This window comes from Corylus avellana, chromosome 1 (genome assembly GCF_965113065.1).
Source record: "Corylus avellana chromosome 1, dhCorAvel1.hap1.2, whole genome shotgun sequence".
In the NCBI taxonomy this organism is placed as follows: domain Eukaryota; kingdom Viridiplantae; phylum Streptophyta; class Magnoliopsida; order Fagales; family Betulaceae; genus Corylus; species Corylus avellana.
The window spans coordinates 16,405,981-16,429,403 of record NC_142490.1 but is presented as its reverse complement, the minus strand read 5'-3'; the positions used below and the strand labels follow the sequence as shown (position 1 = coordinate 16,429,403).

Below are 23,423 nucleotides of genomic sequence, written 5' to 3'. Positions count from 1 at the left end.
ACCGGTCCATTGGAGCTCATGTATCATTATTGATTTTTTTTTTTTAATTTTTTTTTATTAGTGATTCTTTAATTTAACAAGAGTCTTCCTTATAACATTATTCAGTTGTAAATTGGTTTAATTTTTGAGTTGGTGTCTTTTATTGAACTCATTTTAAAGATTTCACCTTATTAAAATTTAACCCCACAAAGGTTATTTTAGTGGGAGGAATTATAATTAATATATATTTGTGTGTGCTATAGGTAGATTATTATCTATCTTAGAGAGTTTTTTAGTCAAGCCAGCATGTTTAGGGTCAATTATGCAATTTCCATATAGGCAGAGACTCTAAGAGTGGATTCTTTGCATTAAGACAATTAGACAAACTTCCACAACCAATGTGGACCGATCAATTAATGTTTTTATTTTCCATGGTCTATGTTTGTATGGATTTAGTCTTAGTCAGTGAAGGAAGTATTAGGCACGTCGAAAGTCCTCACTCGTTTTGTCATGTCACACCATTAATAGATTTTGATAAGCATTGAGTCTTTGCATTTAGGTAAACTTGGGCAGACCAATTAATAAAGCAAATGTACATCTTCTTCATTTCACATTGCCTGGTCTATTTTCTTGGATTTCTTGGATGTTTTCTTAGTCGGTCAAGAAAGTGGATATGTTGAAGTTCCCACTCCATGCTTTCATTGTCACAAAGTCACAACCTAATATTACAAGTATCTACATTTTGACCTTTTAATCCACAACATCACATAAAATTACAAGTATACATTCGATCTTTTTTTCCACAATCCATGTAAAATTGATTTATTACATGTACTAGGTACAATTTCAGAAAAATGAGTGACATTTTACAAGGGAATTTGGGATTTATTTTGATTTACATAGATATATCTCATTCTATATATAATTTATGACCAATTTGTGTCTTAAAGGATCTGGATGGAAAACTCTACCGTGCATAATGGTTTAATTGAATTATTAGCTGTTTCTTAATTTTCCCAACCAATTAGCATTGACTCTTTAGAGAGTCATAAAGAAGAGTAGAAAGAATTGCATCCACAACCTTTTCTCTTATCTCTTTTTCTAAAATACACATTGTTTTAGAACATATACGGCATATATTGACTTATTATTCAGATTTAATACAATTTAAGCAAAATATCTTTATTCATAAGTTTAAATTTTAAACTCCGAAAAAAAAGGGTTTAAATTTAAGAAGTCGCAACTTTAATTAAACCCACAACATTAAAATCCCAGCCCTCGGCCTCGGACAAATTATGTGTCATCATAGTCATAGGGCCTTATGTTACATGTGGAACTTACGTGCAATTTGGGGATAGACGACTCCAATCCTCGAGTCTTTGAGTCTTTGCATTGATGAGATGAACTTTCAATCCGAAAGTGGACGGCAATTACAGATTCTTTATTTTCCAAAAGTTGATTTTTCTTTTAGATTTATTGGGATTGAATCAAGAGAGTGATATCCAGAAATTCCATACGCTATATTATTGATTATCACTTGCAAAACAAATTCACATCATGGGGTCCACGTGGAATTTAACAAGCAATTTGCATGAAGAGGACTTGAAGAGAAGAGTCTAGGCCGTATTGATGAGATAAGTTAGGTAAGTCGTTTTTATTTCTCATGGTCTACATTTCTTGGATTTATAAAATAGGAAAAAAAAAATTGAGATTTCTATAAGCAGACTAAGAGGTGCTTATTTAAAAAAGCACGAATTTAAATCAAAATCACAATTTTGCATAACAAATATTTGATAAAAAAAAAAAAAAAAAGTACTTTTTAACATATTTTACCAAACGCTTTTACGATTTAAAAAAGTAGCGATTTCAAAAACACAATTTTTAAAACTGTACCTATTGAAATTGCAATCCTAAACGACCCTTAGTCGTTGACCTATATGACAAAGTTCCCCAATAATACAATGTCAAAAAATTAAGAACAACTGATTTTCAAGTTAACTAAAAATACAGTATCCACTTCTTCACATTCTGCTTCTCTCCATTTTGAAACTTTTAACCGACTTTAGTTTTCTAACTGTTTCTCAAGATGTTAAGAGTACCACATCGACAATATATCACGCCATATGTCTTTTTACCAAGTCATCCACGGATCAGACCTGAAACACATACATCTCTCCGGCCATGTCTTTCATGAAGCATATATACTCTTTAAATTTCATTCCTACATGAACTCAGAATGTCACAAGTTCTCTGTTTCAGACTTTCAGTTATTATCGCTTAGTAGGACGAGGATGGACTTCATTTACAGATATCTGATGTTGGAAGAGATATTGTTCGGAGATTAGTCTCAGCTGATCTTGCTATATAACACCAAAACGGCATCGTTTTGATATATTATTTATATATAAGCCTTGCCTTTAGCATAATCTCGTATTATAATAAAAAAATTGTAAATAGAAGACAAAAGTAAGGATAACCACATCATGCATGAGGCGGGACATGACTGGTCCATTGGAGCTCATGTATCATTGTTAATTTTTTTTTTTTTTTATTAGTGATTCTTTAATTTAACAAGAGTCTTCCTTCTAACATTATTCAGTTGCAAATTGATTTAATTTTTGAGTTGGTGTCTTTTATTGAACTCATTTTAAAGATTTCACCTTATTAAAATTTAACCCCACAAAGGTTATTTTAGTGGGAGGAATCATAATTAATATATATTTGTGTGTTATAGGTAGATTCTTATCTGTCATAGAGAGTTTTTTACTCAAGTCAGTGAAGGGAGTATTAGGCGCGTCGAATGTCTTCACTCATTTAATTTGTCATGTACATTAATAGACTTTGATAAGCATTGAGTCTTTGCATTTAGGTAAACTTGGGCAGACCAATTAATAAAGCAAATGTACATCTTCTTCATTTCACATTGCCTGGTCTATTTTCTTGGATTTCTTGGATTTTTTCTTAGTCGGTCAAGAAAGTGGATATGTGGAAGTTTCCACTCCATGCTTTCATTGTCACAAAGTCACAACCTAATATTACAAGTATCTACATTTTGACCTTTTAATCCACAACATCACATAAAATTACAAGTATACATTCGATCTTTTTTTCCACAATCCATGTAAAATTGATTTATTAGATGTACTTGGTAGAATTTCGGAAAAATGAGTGACATTTTAGCAGGGAATTTGGGATTTATTTTGATTTACATAGATATATTTCATTCTATATATAATTTATGACCAATTTGTGTCTTAAAGGATCTGGATGGAAAACTCTATACCGTGCAAAATGGTTTAATTGAATTATTACCTGTTTCCTTAATTTTCCCAACCAAATTATCATTGACTCTTCAGAGAGTCATAAAGAAGAGTTGAAAGAATTGCATCCACAACCTTTGCTCTTTATCTCTTTTTGTAAAATGCAAATTGATACCTTTAATTTGACCACAAAATATGACAGCTGGCTATAGCTCGCAAAGTCTTTCTGCTGCTTCCAACCTAAGATGGTGAAGGTAGTGCAAGCCCTCTCTTGTCGTTAACATTATAAATACTTGAACCCCATGCATGTCTAAGCATCACATGATCACATGCATTTTGCTGTCTAACGATTTATTTACCAAAATGATTAGTATCCACTTCTTTATGTACTTTGTTCATCTCCTCCTAATTTTTTTCTTCTCACTACTTGGAACTGCATCCTACCTACAAGTTATTAAACCCGTTTCATGCACCCAAAGCCCTGTTTTCAAATGCTCAAAAGTGGAGAGGGAAGCACTTCTTAGCTTCAAAGAAGGTCTCACGGATCCATCGGGTCGTCTCTCTTCTTGGGTTAGTGATGATTGCTGCAATTGGATAGGTGTTGCCTGTGACAACAACACGGGATATGTCGTCAAGCTTGACCTCAAGAACCCATTTCCGGTTAGTGAATTTAATTTTATTAATGAAGAAAGTTCAACCTCTTATAATCTAGACTATGAGTATCATTATGATGAAGTAGTAAGAGCTTACCACAAGTCATGTTTGGGGGGTAAGATAAGTCCTTCATTACTCAATTTAAAGCATTTGAGTTACATGGACCTAAGCTTGAATGATTTTCATGGATACAATGTTCCAAAATTTTTGGGTTCCCTTGAGGGTTTGAGGTATCTCAATCTCTCTTTCTCAATGTTTGCTGAAGTTCTTCCTAGCCATCTTGGGAATCTTTCAAGACTGCAATATCTGGACCTCAATTCATTTTCATCCTCCATCGACCCATATTATTTCTCCCCAGGATTGGAGGTTGAAAGCCTGCAGTGGCTTGTTGGTTTTCCTTCTCTTAGGTACCTGAATCTGGGAGACGTAAATCTTAAGAAAGTACTAAATTGGCTTGATGTGGTTAATATGCTCCCTTCCTTGGTGGAGTTACACCTAGTTAATTGTGGACTTGTTAGTCTTCCTCACTCTATTTCCTCCATCAACTTCACATTGCTTTCAGTCCTTGATCTCTCTTCCAACAGTTTTAATTCCTTTATACCTCACTGGTTGTCAAATGTGAGTGGCCTTTCATTAATCAATCTTGATTCCAGTTCGCTTAGAGGTGCTATTCCAGTTGGTCTGGGACATCTAACTAGCTTGCGCAGCTTGAATTTAGCTGGCAACCATTTTACTGGAAAGATTCCAAACTCATTCGCCAACCTTTGCAATTTGCAAACATTAGATCTGAAGAGCAGCAATATAAGTGGGGATATAACTGAATTTGTTGATGGCTTATCTCAATGTTCCAACAGTAGCCTTGAGTATCTATATTTGAGTAAAAATATGTTGCTCGGGGGCAACTTGCCCTATTCATTGGAAGGACTCAAGAATTTGAAAACTATTGATTTCCAAGGCTGCTCTTTTTTGGGTTCAATTCCAGATTCTATTGGAAACATATCATCATTGCAAACATTTCACCTCTCGAACAATAAAATGAATGGAACAATTCCAGAAAGCATTGGGAAACTATCAATGCTTGTTTCATTGAACCTTGCTCAGAATTCTTGGAAAGGTGTCCTAGTTGAAGCTCATTTTCAAAATCTCACCCGGTTAAAATCCCTTACCCTGTCTACGAAACTTTCTGCAAAGTGGACATTGGTTTTAGATGTCAAACACGATTGGGTTCCTCCTTTTAAGTTGAGAGATATTCAGTTAACAAACATGTGGATTGGCCCAAACTTTCCAGCATGGATAAAAACACAAAATGAACTCAATTCTTTGTCACTCAACAATGTTGGCATTTCTGACACCATTCCGCATGGCCTTTGGAAATCTTGCCCAAAGGTCACATTTTGGAGTCTATCCGGCAACAAACTACGTGGGCAGGTACCATACTTTCAATTTCACCCTTCGGCATATTATTTTGATTTGAGTTCCAACAACTTAGAGGGTCCACTCCCACTCTTTCCTAGTAATTTGAGTGACATATCTCTCTATAAGAATATGTTTTCTGGACCTATTCCTGAAAACATAGTGGCGCTACTACCCAAGTTGTCTTGGTTGGACCTGTCTTCAAATACAATTACTGGTAGGATTCCACATTCTATTGGAATGCTAAAGGAATTGACATGTCTTATTTTGAGAAACAATTCTCTATCCGGGAAACTACCTAGTCATTGGAAGGATTTACAACTGTTATGGGTGTTGGACTTATCAGAGAACAATATATCCGGTAACATTCCCATATCAATGCGACATCTGGGTGCATTAGGGGTATTATCATTGGGCCAAAATCATCTTGAAGGAAAGCTTCCCACTTTCTTTAGAAACTATGGAAACTTGCAAACCCTTGATCTTGGAGGAAACAGATTCTCTGGAAAACTTCCAACATGGATAGGAGAAAGTCTACCATCTTTATTGAGGTTAAGTCTAAGGTCCAACTTGTTTTATGGGAACATACCTCAACAATTATGTCTTCTTTCAAGTTTTCGAATTCTAGACCTTGCACACAATGATTTTTCAGGAGCAATCCCTCAATGTTTAGGAAACTTCAGTTCTGACAAAAATAGTGAAATTCCATTTTTTGAGCAAATGCAGCTGGTTTCTAAGGGAAGAGAATATCTATACGATGATCCAATCCTTTATCTTGTTCATTCAATAGACTTCTCGGGTAACAACCTCTCAGGAGAAATACCTGATAATATAACAAGCATCTCTAAATTAGTCATCATGAATCTATCAATGAATCATCTGTCTGGAAGAATTCCTACAAAAATTGGTAAGTTACGCATGTTAGAATCACTTGATCTCTCAATGAATGAGTTATCTGGTCCTATCCCTGAAAGCTTGTCTTCTTTGAACTTCTTAAGTCGCTTGAATTTGTCATTCAACAACTTGTCTGGGAAAATTTCACAAGGAAATCAACTTCAAACACTTAATGACCCATCTATCTACGAAGGTAATTCTTTACTCTGTGGGTCTCCTCTTTTAACCAAGTGTTCAGAGGATGAAACTAAACCTACAGTAGCACCAAATGGCGGTAACAGAGTAGCCGGCAAATATGGAAGGGGAATTGAGTCATTTTCATTTTACATTAGCATGACAGCTGGGTTTATTGTTGGATTTTGGGGAGTTTGTGGCACACTGATTATCAAAACATCATGGAGACAAGCTTACTTTCGAAGCTTTGATAATTTGAAAGAAAAGGTTGTTGTGTTTGTTATGATCAAATTTGTTCACTTACTAAGGAAGGTCAAGTCGGAGAGAAGTTGAGGCTGTGGGTATTGGAGCTTTCCTTAATATGGATCAATTATGTATATTATGTTTTTCATGTTGCTGTAATAATGTATGTGCCAATTAAGTGTGGTAAAGTCAAATATATGAATGATTTTAGTGTGAGACATTTTATATTTTTATTCCATTCCACTAATTTTTTTTTTTTTTTGTTCATCTCGTGAGAAACAAATATTTTCAATAGATTTCTTTTCCAACTTTGTTAAAACTATTAAATAAGCATATATTTCTCACATGGTAAAAGACACATAGCAATTGCGTAAATTGAATTGAAAAAATTTCTTCCAACCCAATGCACAGAAAAACCGTAAGTATCAAAAAATCTATTGAAAAAATGGTAATTGTGTACTCTAAACTATAAGTAATACAAAAGTGGACTTGAGCTACAAATACGATTCCAATGGATTAAGAAAATCTCAAATAGTGTAATTACCTATATTTGCATTTATTATTATTATTATTTTTTTTTCTGAACTATCTAGCTAGTTGCCTTAACATTTGTTAATAATCAAGAGTTAACACCAAATATGCAGCTCATTATCAAAGTAATATAGCTTGGAAATTTTGTAATCATTTAATGTTATATATGTATTTCTCTGCATATGTACATATATACCAAATACACATAAATACATGGGTAAAGTCCACATACTCCCCTTAAACTACCACCAAATTGACAATGTTCCCCTCAAACTTTCAATTGTGATAATGTCCCCTCCAAACTACCAAAACATTATCAATGTCCCCCCCAAGGCTAACAATAAGACAAAAATGCCCTTATAGATTTCTCAATAAGACAAAAATATCCCTATAAATTAAAAAAATATATATATGATTTTTTAAAAAAATGAAAAATTTTTAATTTAAAAACTATTTTTTTATTTAGTTTTAAAAAACAAAAAATTTCATTTTAATAAGCGAAAATTTTATTTTTTTTAAACGTAAATTTTTATTTAAATAAAATTATAAAACAAAAATAAAATAAAAAAACGAAAATTTTCAATTTTTATTAAAAAAAAAATCGAATTTTTTTTTTAATTTTTTTCTTATAAAATTGATTTTAAAAAAGAAACGAAAATTTTCAATTTTTATTAAAAAAAAAATCGAATTTTTTTTTTAATTTTTTTCTTATAAAATTGATTTTAAAAAAGAAAAAATTGGCCAAGTTTGGATTTTTTTTTTTTTTGTTAGTTTTAGGTTTTTTCTAGAAGTTTTAGTATTTTTGTTTATATTTTACTAAGGGTAATTTTATCATTGGAGGAACATTGACAATTTTTTGTAATTTGGGGGGGACATTGTCACAATTGAAAGTTTAGGGGGGACATTGTTAATTGAGTGGTAGTTTGAGGGGATTATGTGAACTTTCCCCTAAATATGTACATCAATCAAAACATAATTTGATGACAATTGTCAGTCATAACAATTCCTCTTCCACCAAATTAAACAAAATTTAAATTGTTGTGACTTGGGTGAATTTCTAAATGTGACTGTTGTGACAAATGCAAATCCAAGATCACCAAAGAAGTAGAAAAGTGCAGAATAGAAAAATAACACAACCACACAAGACACCAAGATTTAAGTGGTTCGGCTTAACAAGCCTACATCCACTGGCGGAGACGATCCAGGAGAAATTCACTAACAAAAGAGTGGAGTACAAAGAGTAGTATAAACAAAACCACTCAAACCCAAAAGCCCCAATACACCCCAATCTCACTCAAAAGAGAATTAGATACAAAAGAGAAAAATATTCTCTAAAATTCTCTAAGCATTTCAGCACTCCAAAAGTGAGATCAAAATGAAGAAAAATGGTGCATCTTCTTCTCCCAACAGCACAAGCCTTTCTCTCTCTCTCTCGACAGTTTTTTTCTTTTCTTCTTTCTCTCTTTTTCTTGCTAAAGTAGCTGCTGCCCTCTCTTCCTTCTTGATGACCGAATGGCTTCAAATAAAACAAAGCCAGCCTTTTCTCAAAGCTTCTAGAAGAAGCTCAATAGATGGAGAGAAAGAGAGACGTGTGGGAAAGAAAAAAACAAGACAAAGAGTATGGGATGCCATATTGCTGTGGGGCCCACGGTAAGACTTGTGAAAACAAGTCACAAAATCTGACAAATCTCCACCTTGACTTGAATTTCATCAAGTCTTCAACTCAAATCTCCTCAAGACGTCTCCTCCAACACCCCTAAGGGTAATTACAAACGACAAACACCAATCAAGCCCAAGCAATGCTTGAACTTGAGGATCGGAAGTGGCTTAGTCAACATGTCTGCTGGATTTTCCGCCGAAGCAATTTTCTTCACTATGATATCACCTTGTGTCACGACCTCCCGAAGAAAATGATATCTGACATCAATGTGTTTGGTCCTCTCATGATACATTTGATTTTTGGTCAAATGTATTGCGCTCTGGCTATCACAAAATACAACAGTCTCATCCTGTTGCAAACCCAGATCACTAACCAAACCTCTGAGCCAAATAGCTTCTTTCACTGCCTCTGCTGCTGCCATATACTCTACCTCCGTAGTGGATAAAGCAACCGTCGACTGTAAAGTCGCTTTCCAACTAATGGCACACCCTGAGAGAGTGAAAACAAAACCTGTCAGAGATCTTCTTTTATCCAAATCACCAGCATAATCTGAATCAACATAACCAGTAACACTGGAACTGATACCACTGCCTCTATCATAGACTAAACCAACATCTGTAGTGCCCCGTAAATAACGGAGTATCCATTTCACTGCCTGCCAGTGAACCTTGCCCGGATTCGCCATGTAGCGACTAACAACACTGACTGCCTGTGAAATATCTGGACGAGTGCACACCATAGCATACATGATGCTTCCAACTGCACTGGAGTAAGGAACATGTGACATGAACTGCTCCTCCTCCTCACTCTGTGGTGCTGACGCTGCTGAGAGTCTGAAATGAGCTGCAAGTGGAGTACTCACTGATTTAGAATTATGCATACCAAAGCGTTCAAGTACTTTCTCAATGTACTTTTTCTGTGACAAGTACAACTTTCCCGCTTTTCTATCCCTGTGAATCTCCATACCAAGGATTTTCTTCGCAGCACCCAAATCCTTCATTTCAAATTCATCACTCAACATAGATTTCAATCTCTTAATCTCCAACATGCTTTTAGCAGCAATAAGCATGTCATCCACATAGAGTAACAAATAAACAAAAGAACCATCAGACAATTGCCTGTAATACACACAGCTGTCATAGCTACTTCTTGTGTAACCATGTCCGATCATAAAGCTGTCAAAGCGCTTGTACCACTGTCTTGGAGATTGTTTTAAACCATACAACGACCTCCTCAACTGACAAACATGATCTTCTTTACCTTCAACAATGAACCCTTCTGGCTGATGCATGTAAATGGTTTCCTCAAGCTCACCATGCAGAAATGCAGTTTTCACATCAAGTTGCTCAAGTTCCAAATCATTTAAAGCAACCATGCCAAGCAAAACACGAATAGAACTATGTCTCACAACAGGAGAGAAGACTTCATTGAAGTCCATACCTTCTCTTTGACTATAGCCCTTTGCTACCAAACGTGCCTTGAACCTTGCATCTTCAACACCTAGGATTCCTTCCTTTTTCTTGAAGATCCATTTGCAACCAACAGTTTTAGCGCCTTTAGGCAATTTCACCAATTCCCATGTTTGGTTCTTATGAAGAGACTCAATCTCCTCATTCATGGCAACAACCCATTGAGCAGACTCACTACTTGTGACAGCTTCTGAGTAGGTGGAAGGCTCCTGGACTGCAGTGTCCTCTGCCATAGTAAGTGCATATGCTACCAAATCTGCATAGCCATATCTCTGAGATGGCCTAATCTGCCTCCTCTGTCTACCAGCCGCAATACTGGTCTCTTGCTCTTCTTGTGGATCATCATCATCAGAACTGGAATCATGAACATCTGTAACAGGCTGATCTTGAGTGTTATCTCGCACCCTCTGTGAAGCCTCCACCTGAAGCTCCACCTCCTTGCTAGAACCCTGCTCCTTTCCTGCAGAAACAATAGACTCCTTTCTCGGGTGAAGCATGGCAGATTCATCAAATACAACATCTCTACTGACTATAAACTTAGGTGATTTAGGATCAGAACACCACAATCTATATCCCTTCACCCCATCCGCATAGCCTAGAAATATACATTTCTTTGACCTAGGCTCAAGCTTACCATCGTTCACATGACAATAAGCAGGACAACCAAAAGTTTTTAAAAATGAATAATCAGCAGGAGTACCAGACCATACCTCATAAGGAGTTTTACAATCAATGGCTGTTGATGGAGAACGGTTGACCAAATAGCAAGCAGTATTGACCGCCTCAGCCCAAAAATCTCTAGACAACCCGGCATTTGAAAGTAAGCAATGCGCTCTCTCCAAGAGAGTCCTGTTCATCCGCTCAGCAACCCCATTTTGCTGTGGAGTATGACTAACTGTGCGATGTCTAGCGATGCCTTCATCCTTGCAGAATTTATTAAATTCATCACCACAAAATTCCATGCCGTTGTCTGTTCTGAGTCGCTTGATTTTCTTCCCAGTCTGATTCTCAATTAATGTCTTCCATTGCTTGAAAGTGACAAACACATCACTTTTCTTCTTCAAAAAATACACCCAGACTTTTCTCGAATAATCATCAATAAATGTAACAAAATATCGAGCACCACCCTTTGATGGAACCTGAGAGGGACCCCATAGATCTGAATGGATATAATCCAATGTACCATTAGTTCTGTGGATGCCTGTACTGAACTTGACTCTGCACTGTTTTCCGAACACACAATGCTCACAAAAGTCAAGAGATCCTGTTTTCTGGTCACAAAGCAAACCCCGCTTGCTCAGGATTGTCATACCCCTCTCACTCATATGACCCAACCGCATATGCCATAACCGGGTAGTGTCTAAATCTGGATCATCTGAAGAAGACACAGCAGCTGAACCTGTTACCGTACTACCCTGAAGAAAGTAAAGGCCATCAACCTTGTTACCTTTCATTATAACCAATGAGCCTTTGCTAACCCGAATAACTCCACCTTCACCGGAATACTTGTATCCAAGGGAGTCCAAAGTGCCCAATGAAATAATATTTTTCTTCAAATCTGGTATATGTCGAACATTCGTCAAAGTCCTCACAATCCCATCATGCATCGTAATTCTGATTGTACCAATACCAACAATCTTGCAGGCGACATTATTTCCCATCAAGACTGAACCACCATTGACTGAATCATAGGTAGTAAACCAATCCCTTTTAGGGGACATATGGAATGTACAAGCAGTATCAAGAACCCACTTGTCGTTAGAACGATCATTAGAAATGGTAACTGCAAGGACAAGGTCTGAACCTTTAGAATTTCCTTCGACAACACCAGCCACAGAAGAGGAACTTTGCCTGTCACCTTCCTCTTTATTTTTCAACTTCGGACACTCGGATTTATAATGCCCATACTTTTTACAATAGTAACACTTTACTTTCTTCTTTGACCTAGACTGTGATCGGCCTCTTGATTTACTTTTACCCGAATCCCTCTCACTGGATCGACCTCTAAAATTAGAAGAATTTTCTGAACGACCCTTAACAAATAAACCCTCTGTCTGATTATCACTACCTTTACTATTCAATCTTATCCTCAACTCCATAGAATTTAAAGGAGATTTAACATCAGCTAAGGAGATAGTATCTCTACCATACAACATTGAATTAACAAAATTATCAAAGGCATCCGGTAGTGAACATAACAAAATCAGGGCTTGATCCTCATCATCTACTTTAATATCAATATTTTTCAGATCCAAAATAATTCTATTAAAATCATCAAGATGATTACAAAGAGGCATACCTTCTTTCATCTTGAGGGTATATAACCGTTGCTTCAAATACAATCGGTTAGTGAGGGATTTCTTCATGTACAAGCTCTCCAGCTTCTTCCAAAGTCCAGCGGCCGTTTCTTCATCGGCAACTTCTCTTAAAACTCCATCTGAAAGAGACAACAAAATTGCACTGTGGGCTTTTTCTTCAAGTTCCTTCGTTTCCTCCGTTGATGATGTTGATGGCACCTCGCCATCCAAAATCTTCGCCAAGCCTTGTTGTTGTAACAAAGCTCGCATCTTGATGCGCCAAAGATTGAAACTATTCTGACCATCAAACTTCTCTACTTCAAATTTTGCAGTAGCCATCCCGCAAAATAAATACCCGAGCTCTGATACCAGTTTGTTGTGACAAATGCAAATCCAAGATCACCAAAGAAGTAGAAAAGTGCAGAATAGAAAAATAACACAACCACACAAGACACCAAGATTTAAGTGGTTCGGGTTAACAAGCCTACATCCACTGGCGGAGACGATTCAGGAGAAATTCACTAACAAAAGAGTGGAGTACAAAGAGTAGTACAAACAAAACCACTCAAACCCAAAAGCCCCAATACACCCCAATCTCACTCAAAAGAGAATTAGATACAAAAGAGAAAAATATTCTCTAAAATTCTCTAAGCATTTCAGCACTCCAAAAGTGAGATCAAAATGAAGAAAAATGGTGCATCTTCTTCTCCCAACAGCACAAGCCTTTCTCTCTCTCTCTTGGCAGTTTTTTTCTTTTCTTCTTTCTCTCTTTTTCTTGCTAAAGTAGCTGCTGCCCTCTCTTCCTTCTTGATGACCGAATGGCTTCAAATAAAACAAAGCCAGCCTTTTCTCAAAACTTCTAGAAGAAGCTCAATAGATGGAGAGAAAGAGAGACGTGTGGGAAAGAAAAAAACAAGACAAAGAGTATGGGATGCCATACTGCTGTGGGGCCCACGGTAAGACTTGTGAAAACAAGTCACAACATCTGACAGTGACCATGAGGATTCATCTTATTCTGAATAGTTCCATTCAAACCATGGATCAACGCAATGAAGAATTAAACCGAGCTATTAAATCCTAATTACCGCGAAACCCAAGAATGCCTTGAACAAATTAATAATAAAACCCCACTGAAGATATTGAATGCTACCAGTCGAAAGGTTGTGCCTTTACTAAACTCTAATCATTTTTTGTTTCTTCCTAGTTACCCTCAAATGATAACAAACACGGAACATTTTTCTCTTTTTCTATTTTGTTTTTCGAAAATCAAATTCCACGCAATTTATTTTTATTTTTTTAACTTGATCAATTTAATTCCTTAATTTTTAATGAAATTAGTATGATTTTTAATTTATTCCGTTAGTTTATAGTCACGTGCTTTTTTTTTTTTTTTTTGGAACTGGAAGGTATAATGTGTTCGTGACATAATGCTTTAAGCCATATAATTTTTGTAAAAGAAAAAAAAATTGATGAATAAAATAAAAATAAGAGAGAAGGAAGCAGAATTGTTGTATAGTAATTAGACTAACAATTTTTGAAATGATTCGCGAACCCACCACAAAATTAAAGAGTTATGGTTGAATATTTTGACCCATTTAATTAAATAAGTTAGACTACTGTTGACCTATATATATAATCTTAAACCATACCTTAACACGACTCAAACCTAATACGTGAACACAAATGACCACCTCTAATAATAACCATGCCGATACAGGCCTGTTTCGGGCCCATTCAAGCTCATGAACTGTATTGAAGACAATCTAAATGTTGATGATCAAATTAATCAAATTAAAAAAAAAAAAAAAAAAAAAAAGGGACTAAATTGATAAATACAATATTGGAAACAGAGAGACTAATTCGATAACATAAACAAATTTTCTCAAAACCAGTTTAAAGGAAATTTCTTTTAATCTAATCTAATAAATGTCAAGTGTTCTCACTTACATGTTTTCTTTAATATTTTAATAGTCATTTATTGATAATTGTCAAACCCATACTTACGTAGAGTTTATTTTCGTATAAGAGATGGAATTAGGATCATCTCCATTTCATTTGAACTGGAGAATATCCAGTAGACGAGTCCAAGTGTAATGTAGGGAACTTGAATTATTGCAAATAATTGACATCATAATTCACTACAAAAAACTGAGGGATTAGTGACGTTGGAAACGGAGATAGTGACTAATTCGATAACAGAAACAAATTTCCTCAAAACCAGTTTAAAGGAAATTTCTTTTAACCTAATCTAATAAGTGTCAGGTGTTTTTTTTTTAATATTTAATAGTCATTTATTGATAATTGCCAAACCCATACTTACGTAGAGTTTATTTGCGTATAAGAGATGAAATTAGGATCCTCTCAATTTTATTTGAACTAGAGAATATCCAGTAGACGACTCAAAGTGTAATGTAGGGAACTTGAATTATTGCAAATAATTGACATCATAATTCACTACAAAGAGCTAAGGGATTAGTGACGTGTTAAAATGTAACACGTCACTAAAATTTTTATTGATGTGTCAAATTTGACACGTCATTAATTAGTGATGTGTTATATTTGACACGTTACTAATTAGTGACGTGTCCAATCCTACACGTCACTAAATTTAAAATTCTTTAAATTAAAACCAAGAATATTTAAACTTACAGAAATGACGGCGTGTGGAATTATGACACGTCATTATTTAGTGACATGCTACATTGGCACGTCACTAAATAGTGACGTGTCATATTTCCACGTCACCATTTCGATGACGGGTCAATATGGCACATCACCAACCAGTGATGTTCCACATTGCCACGGCACTGACTCGTAACGTGTCAATATAAGTTTAAATGGTTAAGATGGTGCGCAAATGGTTGGCGAAAGACAAAGCCTTAATTCCACACCCTTTATTGATCATATGACTTGCAAAAGAAAAGATTTGACATGATGGGGTCCTATATATGTTGAATTTAAGAAGCAATTTGTATGAAGAGGACTTGAAGGGAGGAGTCTTGGTATTGAGATAAGTTACACGTCACTAAATTTAAAATTCTTTAAATTAAAACCAAGAATATTTAAACTTAAAGAAATGACGGCGTGTGGAATTATGACACGTCATTATTTAGTGACATGCTACATTGGCACATCACTAAATAGTGACGTGTCATATTTCCACGTCACCATTCGGTGACGGGTCAATATGGCACATCACCAACCAGTGACATGCCACATTGCCACGGCACTGACTCGTAACGTGTCAATATAAGTTTAAATGGTTAAGATGGTGCGCAAATGGTTGGCGAAAGACAAAGCCTTAATTCCACACGCTTTATTGATCATATGACTTGCAAAAGAAAAGATTTGACATGATGGGGTCCTATATATGTTGAATTTAAGAAGCAATTTGTATGAAGAGGACTTGAAGGGAGGAGTCTTGGTATTGAGATAAGTTACACGTCACTAAATTTAAAATTCTTTAAATTAAAACCAAGAATATTTAAACTTAAAGAAATGACGGCGTGTGGAATTATGACACGTCATTATTTAGTGACATGCTACATTGGCACATCACTAAATAGTGACGTGTCATATTTCCACGTCACCATTTCGGTGACGGGTCAATATGGCACATCACCAACCAGTGACGTGCCACATTGCCATGGCACTGACTCGTAACGTGTCAATATAAGTTTAAATGGTTAAGATGGTGCGCAAATGGTTGGCGAAAGACAAAGCCTTAATTCCACACGCTTTATTGATCATATGACTTGCAAAAGAAAAGATTTGACATGATGGGGTCCTATATATGTTGAATTTAAGAAGCAATTTGTATGAAGAGGACTTCAAGGGAGGAGTCTTGGTATTGAGATAAGTTATGTTGGTCTATCTTTTTTGGATTTATTCTTAGTCCGTCAACAAAAACTTAAGCTACATTATAGACTTAGGATTATTACTTGGAAATTATTCACATCATGGGGCCCCCATGTGGAATTTAAGATTAACTTTCAAACCTTTGTCGGATTTATAGCAAATGTTACATCTCCTTTATTTTCTTGGATTTATTTTTGGTCAATTAAGAAATTATGTACTGAGATCCATCATGCCCCTACGCGGAGTAGAGATGAAGACTACTCGACAACTTTTGTGGGATTGTCTGGTTGCAAAGGCAAATCATAAAAAGAAAAAATTAAAGGTTGATTTTCGCTGTTATATTACTATAGTTGTATGACAATTATATGAGGGTTTACCAAATAGCATTTCTCAAGATATCAAACCATTTTTGTTAGACCAAAGCGAGCACATTCTAGGTCAACTTCATCATTTAAATGCAACAAATTCTATTCAAGTTGGGCTTGCAAACTAGATAGACGCAAATTTATTTTTTTTTCTCAAAATTTAATATCAAACCCCCATTTTATGTACAAACTATGTAAAAGTCAAGCCAAAATTACTTGCTTCCATTATGGATTATGCAACAACTTTTGTGTTATGTTTTTTATTTTTGGATATCAGAAAATGGTATATATGTACTCTTTTAGAGAACTTTTATATATAACTAATACAAAAATGGACGTGAGCTACAAAATATATATGATTCCTATGGATTAAGAAATGCTCAAATAATGTAATTACCTATCTTTGCATTTATTATTTTTATTTCAGAACTAGCTAGTTGCCTAATTACTGGTTAATAATCACTTTTTGACAACAAATACTCAACTTATCATTGAAGTAATATATTCTAGAGTGTTTGTAATCATCTAATGTCAATTGTCTCTTTCCATATGCACACAACAAACACAGACAAATATGTATATTATAACCATTATAAAGAGGCAACTGATAGTCTATCCACATGATCATATCGATTAATCAAGTAAAATATATCGAGTTATCTCAAGGCATTGAAAAAGTTAACCAAATCCTAGAAATAATTGTCGAGTGAATCTATCAAAGAGGTTCTTAAATCCTTGCAATAATTGACTTCCTCCTTAGATGGTTCTCAGTCCAACAAAAGTTGCAAGCTTAACATTGTTCGTAAATGACAGAGTAGACTCTTTGTAGCATTTTGGGATTGTGAGGGACCTGATCAGGGTACTTGGTGGTGGGTTGGGCTGTATGAAGGAAATATGAGTTTCAATGTAATTTACTTAGAGAAATTGATGTTAGAGAAATTTCATTCTCCCATGTCAATTTCTGAAAATCTTAGAGAAATTGATGTTAGAGCCAAGAAGATATGGGAAATTTTTGATCAACATCAATGTAATTTACTTAAAGGCAATTTTTAATTTCATAAAAATTGTAATTACTGTGAGTGTAAAACAATTTATTCAATGTAAAACAAGGTCTCTCAAAGAGATCCTTAAATTCTTGATTCTTGAGTTTTTTAATTATCTCTTTAGCTTGCAACTCACAAAATTAACAATAATTCAAATCAAAATAATGAGAGAGTTGTTAATTTGTTTTTGTCTTTCCTAACACATGCAGAACAACAACTCGTAAATGACAAAACCATTTAGAAGCGGTGCAAAATAACTCAATGTAAGTTGTACTTTTTGAGGTTAGTATTCTAAGCTCAATTTCTAATCTAAGTAGTCTTGTAATTTGGATATTATGGTTATTAACTATTGAGAATATTGATTGTTAGAATTTAAACATTTAATTGGAGAATTTGATACATGAAAGCTATTTATATTATATTGTTTTTTGTGTGAGTTTGTTAACCTACGCATATTTTTTCTTTATTTTCTAAAGACTCCAATATGATCATGTAAATTTATTTATAGATGATGGGAAAGCCAAACACAATACTTGAATTTTTCAAAAGAAAAAATGTACAAAGTTCAAATGCCAATGTTGGTGATACATCATTGCTAATTTCTGATATTCCAATTTCTGAAAATTCTCCAAAAAAGCCTCCGAGAGTTGATGCCAATCAATTTGATATTAGTTCATTTGAGTTTGATCCTAGATTGCGTCATCAGATATGAGATTATGATCTTAATCAACGGGATGAAATTCGAAGAGCTTAATATATTTTTAATTTCACTTCAAAAATAATTTTAATTTATGCCTTGGCCCGGCCCCTGCCCATAGTACTTCCTGGTTCTGTTCCTGCGCATAACCACTTTTTAGGTATGGGTATTTTAACATTTAGTCAGTTTTAACATTTAGTGTTTTAGATGGAAACTAAATAATCAATAAATAAATTTATACAGTAATGCTAAATTTGGATGATTCGGCAAGGAAGGTTTGGGATGAGAGTAGGCGTAATGCTAATGTTAAATTTAATTAGTCTCTTAATTAACATTTGATTCCTACTTAAAACTCTAATTGTCAAAAGTCATCTGTTTCAGTTATTATCGCTCAGGAGGACAAGGATGGACTTCATTTACATATATATGTTTGATGTTGGAAGAGATATTGATATATCAGAGATTAGTCTCAGCTGATATATTATTTAATATAGGAAGTTAGGGGTCAATTGTGTTTGCATTCGCACAAACTTTAAAGCCTAAAGTGGACGGACCAATATACCAAATGTTGCATCTTATCTTATATCAATTTTTTTTATTTTTTTATTTTTATTTATTGTTAGTCAAAAGTGAGTGGAGTTATTATTATTATTTTTGATTAGTAAGTGGAGTTAGTCTTAATTACTCTGTCAAGAAAGTGGATATAAGCTTTATTGATTATCACTCGAAACTATTGACATCATATAGGTGGCCCATGCGAAATTTAACAGGCAAATTAATCCTCGTGAAGATTTGGGAACATGATCCTCTTCACTTCAAATGAACCATAGAATATCCGGTTAGTTATACTTTATAGGTATTTTTATCTTTTCACTTTTTAAGGAAAAAAAAAATACCCTTTCATTGTAACTAACTGGATATTCGATCTCTGGTTCAAATAAATTGGAGAAGATCCAAATTCGAAGGCTTGAGGCATAGAGTCTTTGTAAACATTGAGATAAACTCCCAATTAAACTCTATTCATTCTTGGATTTATTCTTAGTCGGTCAATAAAGTAGTTTTTATTTTGAAATTAAGTGCCTTCCATTATATATCACAACCTCAAATTAAATATAATATTACTCTTTGAATTATTGAGTTAATTAACATGTTCACATACAATTTTATCTTATAATCTGAGGCTCTGCCATTTAATCGGTAGCATCACATATATCTAAATTTTTTGAAAGCAAAATTATATATAACTATACATTTTTTTAATATATATATATATATTAAAAAAATCTGTATATTATTTGTAGTAGGAAATTTGAGATTAATTTAGCTCTGCATAGATATAACTTCATATTACTATACAAGTTACTGTTAGCCTATCATTTAACTCTAAATTAAAAAAACTACCGCATGTATTTGTGCCATGTGTAAAGAGAAGTGCCTAGAATTTTTTATTTTTTATTTTTTATTTTATTTTTTATTATTATTAATTTTTTTCTCTAATCAAGAGCCTAGAATTCTTACTATAAATACTTGAACCCCAATGCATGCCTTAGGCCTCACAAGCATTTCAGTGGCAGAATGATTGGCTTTATGTCCGCTCTTCAACTCATTCCCTTTTTTTTCTTCTCTCTGCTTGGAACTGCATCCTACCTTCAACTTATTAAACCCATTTCATGTACCAAGAGCCCAAATTTGAGATGCTTAGAGGTGGAGAGGAAAGCACTTCTTAGCTTTAAAGACAATCTTACAGATCCATCGGGTCGTCTCTCTTCTTGGGTTGGCGATAATTGCTGCAATTGGATAGGTGTTGGCTGTGACAACAACACAGGAAATGTCGTCAAGCTTGACCTCAGAAACCCATTTCCGGCGTTTAATTATTATCATGTTGATCCAAATATATCTCTTTCGCATGAAGAGATGGAAGCTTACAACAAGTCGTGCCTTGGGGGCAAGATAAGTTCTTCTTTACATGATCTAAAGTGTTTGAGTTACTTTGACCTAAGCTTGAATAATTTTGATGGAATCCATATTCCAAAGTTTTTGGGTTCCCTTGAAAGTTTGACGTATCTTAATCTCTCTTTCTCATTGTTTGCTGGAGTTATTCCTTCCCATCTTTGGAATCTTTCAAGGCTCCAATATCTAGACCTCAATTCATTTTCATTTTCCATTAACTTCTATAACTTTTCATCTCAAAGATTGGAGGTCGAAAGTCTAGAATGGGTCGATGCTTTTCCTTCTCTTAAGTACCTTGGAATGAATTTTGTAAATCTTGAGAAAGTACCAAATTGGTTTCATGCGGTTAATATGATTCCTTCCTTACGGGAGTTACACCTAGTTGGCTGTGGACTTGTTAGTCTTCCTCACTCTGTTTCCTCCATCAATTTTACACTACTTTCAGTCCTTGATCTCTCTTACAACCATTTTAACTCCTTCATACCTCACTGGTTGTCAAATGTGAGTGGGCTTTCAACAATCAAACTTAAGTCCACTTTGCTTAGAGGTACTCTTCCAGTTGGTCTGGGACATCTAACCAACTTGCGTGTCTTGAATTTAGCTGGAAACAATTTAATTGGAAGGATTCCAAACTCATTTGCCAACCTTTGCAACTTGCAAGCATTATATATGTATTCCAACAATATAAATGGGGAGATAACTGAGTTTGTGGATGGCTTGTCTCAATGTTTCAACAGTAGCACTGAAGATGGGAACTTGTCATCACTGCAAGCACTTGCCCTCTCATATAATCAATTGAATGGAACAATTCCAAAAAGCATCGGGAAATTGTCAATGCTTGTTTCATTGGACCTAACAGAGAATTCATGGGAAGGTGTCCTAACTAAAGCTCATTTTCAAAATCTCACCCGATTAAAATCTCTTAGGTTGTCTACGAATGTTAATGCAAAAGGGGCCTTGGTTTTAGATGTCACACATGAATGGGTTCCTCCTTTTAAGCTGGAATCTATTTTTTTATCAAAGGTTCAGATCGCCCCAAATTTTTCAGCTTGGCTAAAAATACAAAATAAACTCAATTTTCTTGTGCTCGACCATGCTGGCATTTCTGACACCATTCCGCATGGCCTTTGGAAGTCTTGCCCAAATGTCACCTATTGGAGTCTATCTAATAACAATCTACGCAGGCAGGTACCATACTTTCAATTTCACCCTTTAGCATCTTATTTTGATTTGTGTTACAACAACTTAGAGGGTCCAGTTCCACTTTTTCCAAGTAATCTAAGAGTCATAAATCTCGGGAATAATATGTTTTCTGGACCTATTCCAAAAAACATAAGTGAGTTATTGCCCAAGTTGTCTTGGTTGGACCTCTCATCAAATTCAATCACTGGTAGAATTCCCTATGCAATAGGAATGCTGAAGGAATTGAATGTCCTTATTTTGGGAAACAATTCCCTATCTGGGAAACTCCCCCACTCAATGCGACATCTGAGTTCACTAAATGTATTGTCATTGCCCCAAAATTATCTGGAGGGCGAGCTTCCCTCTTTCTTCAGAAATTACAGAAACTTGAAAAGCCTTGATCTTGGAGGAAACAAATTCTCTGGAAAACTACCTGCATGGATGGGTGAAAGTTCACCATATTTATTGAGGTTAAGCCTAAGGTCAAACTTCTTTCACGGGGACATACCTCAAAAAATTTGTCTTCTTTCATATCTTCAGATCCTAGACCTTGCACACAATGATTTTTCGGGTGCAATCCCTCTATGTTTAGGAAGCTTGAGAAATAAGCAAAGTGATGAAGCTGTTTTTCCAAGATATGATTACCAAATGGTGTTGGTTTCTAAAGGAGTAGAATATCTATATGGTCAGTCTTTTTTTAATCTTGTCTACTCTGTAGACCTTTCGAGTAACAATTTATCGGGAGAAATACCTGAAAATATTACAAACTTCTCAGAATTTATCAATGAATCATCTCACTGGAAGAATTCCTGGAAAAATTGGAAATTTACAGCTGCTAGAATTACTCGATCTCTCAATGAATGAGCTTTATGGTCCTATCCCTCAAAGCTTGTCTTCTTTGAATTTCTTAAGTCACTTGAATTTGTCATTCAATAACTTGTCTGGAAAAATTCCAAGCGGGAATCAACTTGAAACACTTAATGACCCTTCTATCTACAAAGGAAACTCTTTACTCTGTGGGCCTCCTCTTTCGACCAAATGTTCAGAGGATGAAACTAAACCTAGAGTAACACCAAATGGTGGTAACAGAGTAGCCAACGAAAATGGAAGGAATATTGGGTCATTCTCGTTCTACATTAGCATGGCAGCTGGATTTACTATTGGATTTTGGGGAGTTTATGGCACACTGATTATTAAAACGTCATGGAGACAAGCTTACTTTCGAAGCTTTGATAATTTGGAAGACAAGATTGTTTTGTTCGTTATGGTCAAAATTGTTCGCTTGCTAAGGAAGGTCAAGTCGGAGAAAAGTTGAGGAGGCTATGGGCACGATTGGGGCTTTCCTCAATATGCATCATTTATATATTGTGAGTTTTTCATGTTACTGTAACAATATATGCTCCAATCTTTATATATCTATATGAATGATTTTAAATTGTGTTAGACATTTTCATCTTTTATTGCATCCCATTTAATTTCCAATAACCATTTGTCATCATATAGAAAATATGATGAACAAGCAGTTGGCTAAAGACAAGCTAAAGCCTTAATTCGTTTATGTTATGAGCCTTTCTATGTATTGAAATAAACATGGTGAATAAACCTTTTTTTTTTTTTTTTTTTTGGAGTTATTGCAGGTGTGGGCTGTTACGTGTGCATGGCTGATGGCTGCAGTAGTTATGAGTAATTGACAGCAAGTTATCCTTATTGCTTTGGTGTTGTTATTTCGTTGTATTGTGTTGAGTCGTGTGTCA

At 34.9% G+C, this 23,423-nt stretch overlaps 3 protein-coding genes across 3 annotated transcripts; all 3 read left to right on the top strand.

Moving 5' to 3' along the window:
• The first annotated feature begins 3,602 nt into the window (after positions 1 to 3,602).
• Positions 3,603 to 6,707, top strand: LOC132169211 (receptor-like protein EIX2). Its single transcript, XM_088512386.1, has one exon. The coding sequence runs from the start codon at positions 3,603 to 3,605 to the stop codon at positions 6,705 to 6,707; it is 3,105 nt and encodes a 1,034-aa protein (XP_088368512.1).
• A 13,405-nt stretch (positions 6,708 to 20,112) lies between these two features.
• LOC132169210 (receptor-like protein EIX1) lies at positions 20,113 to 22,277 on the top strand. The gene is made up of 2 exons (XM_088513684.1): positions 20,113 to 22,139; positions 22,262 to 22,277. Exons 1-2 carry the CDS (start codon positions 20,113 to 20,115, stop codon positions 22,275 to 22,277), a joined length of 2,043 nt encoding a protein of 680 aa, XP_088369810.1.
• A 161-nt stretch (positions 22,278 to 22,438) lies between these two features.
• LOC132171999 (receptor-like protein EIX2) lies at positions 22,439 to 23,423 on the top strand. The gene is made up of 2 exons (XM_059583417.2): positions 22,439 to 23,036; positions 23,307 to 23,423. The coding sequence occupies exon 1, from the start codon at positions 22,454 to 22,456 to the stop codon at positions 22,982 to 22,984; it is 531 nt and encodes a 176-aa protein (XP_059439400.2). The 5' UTR covers positions 22,439 to 22,453; the 3' UTR covers positions 22,985 to 23,036; positions 23,307 to 23,423.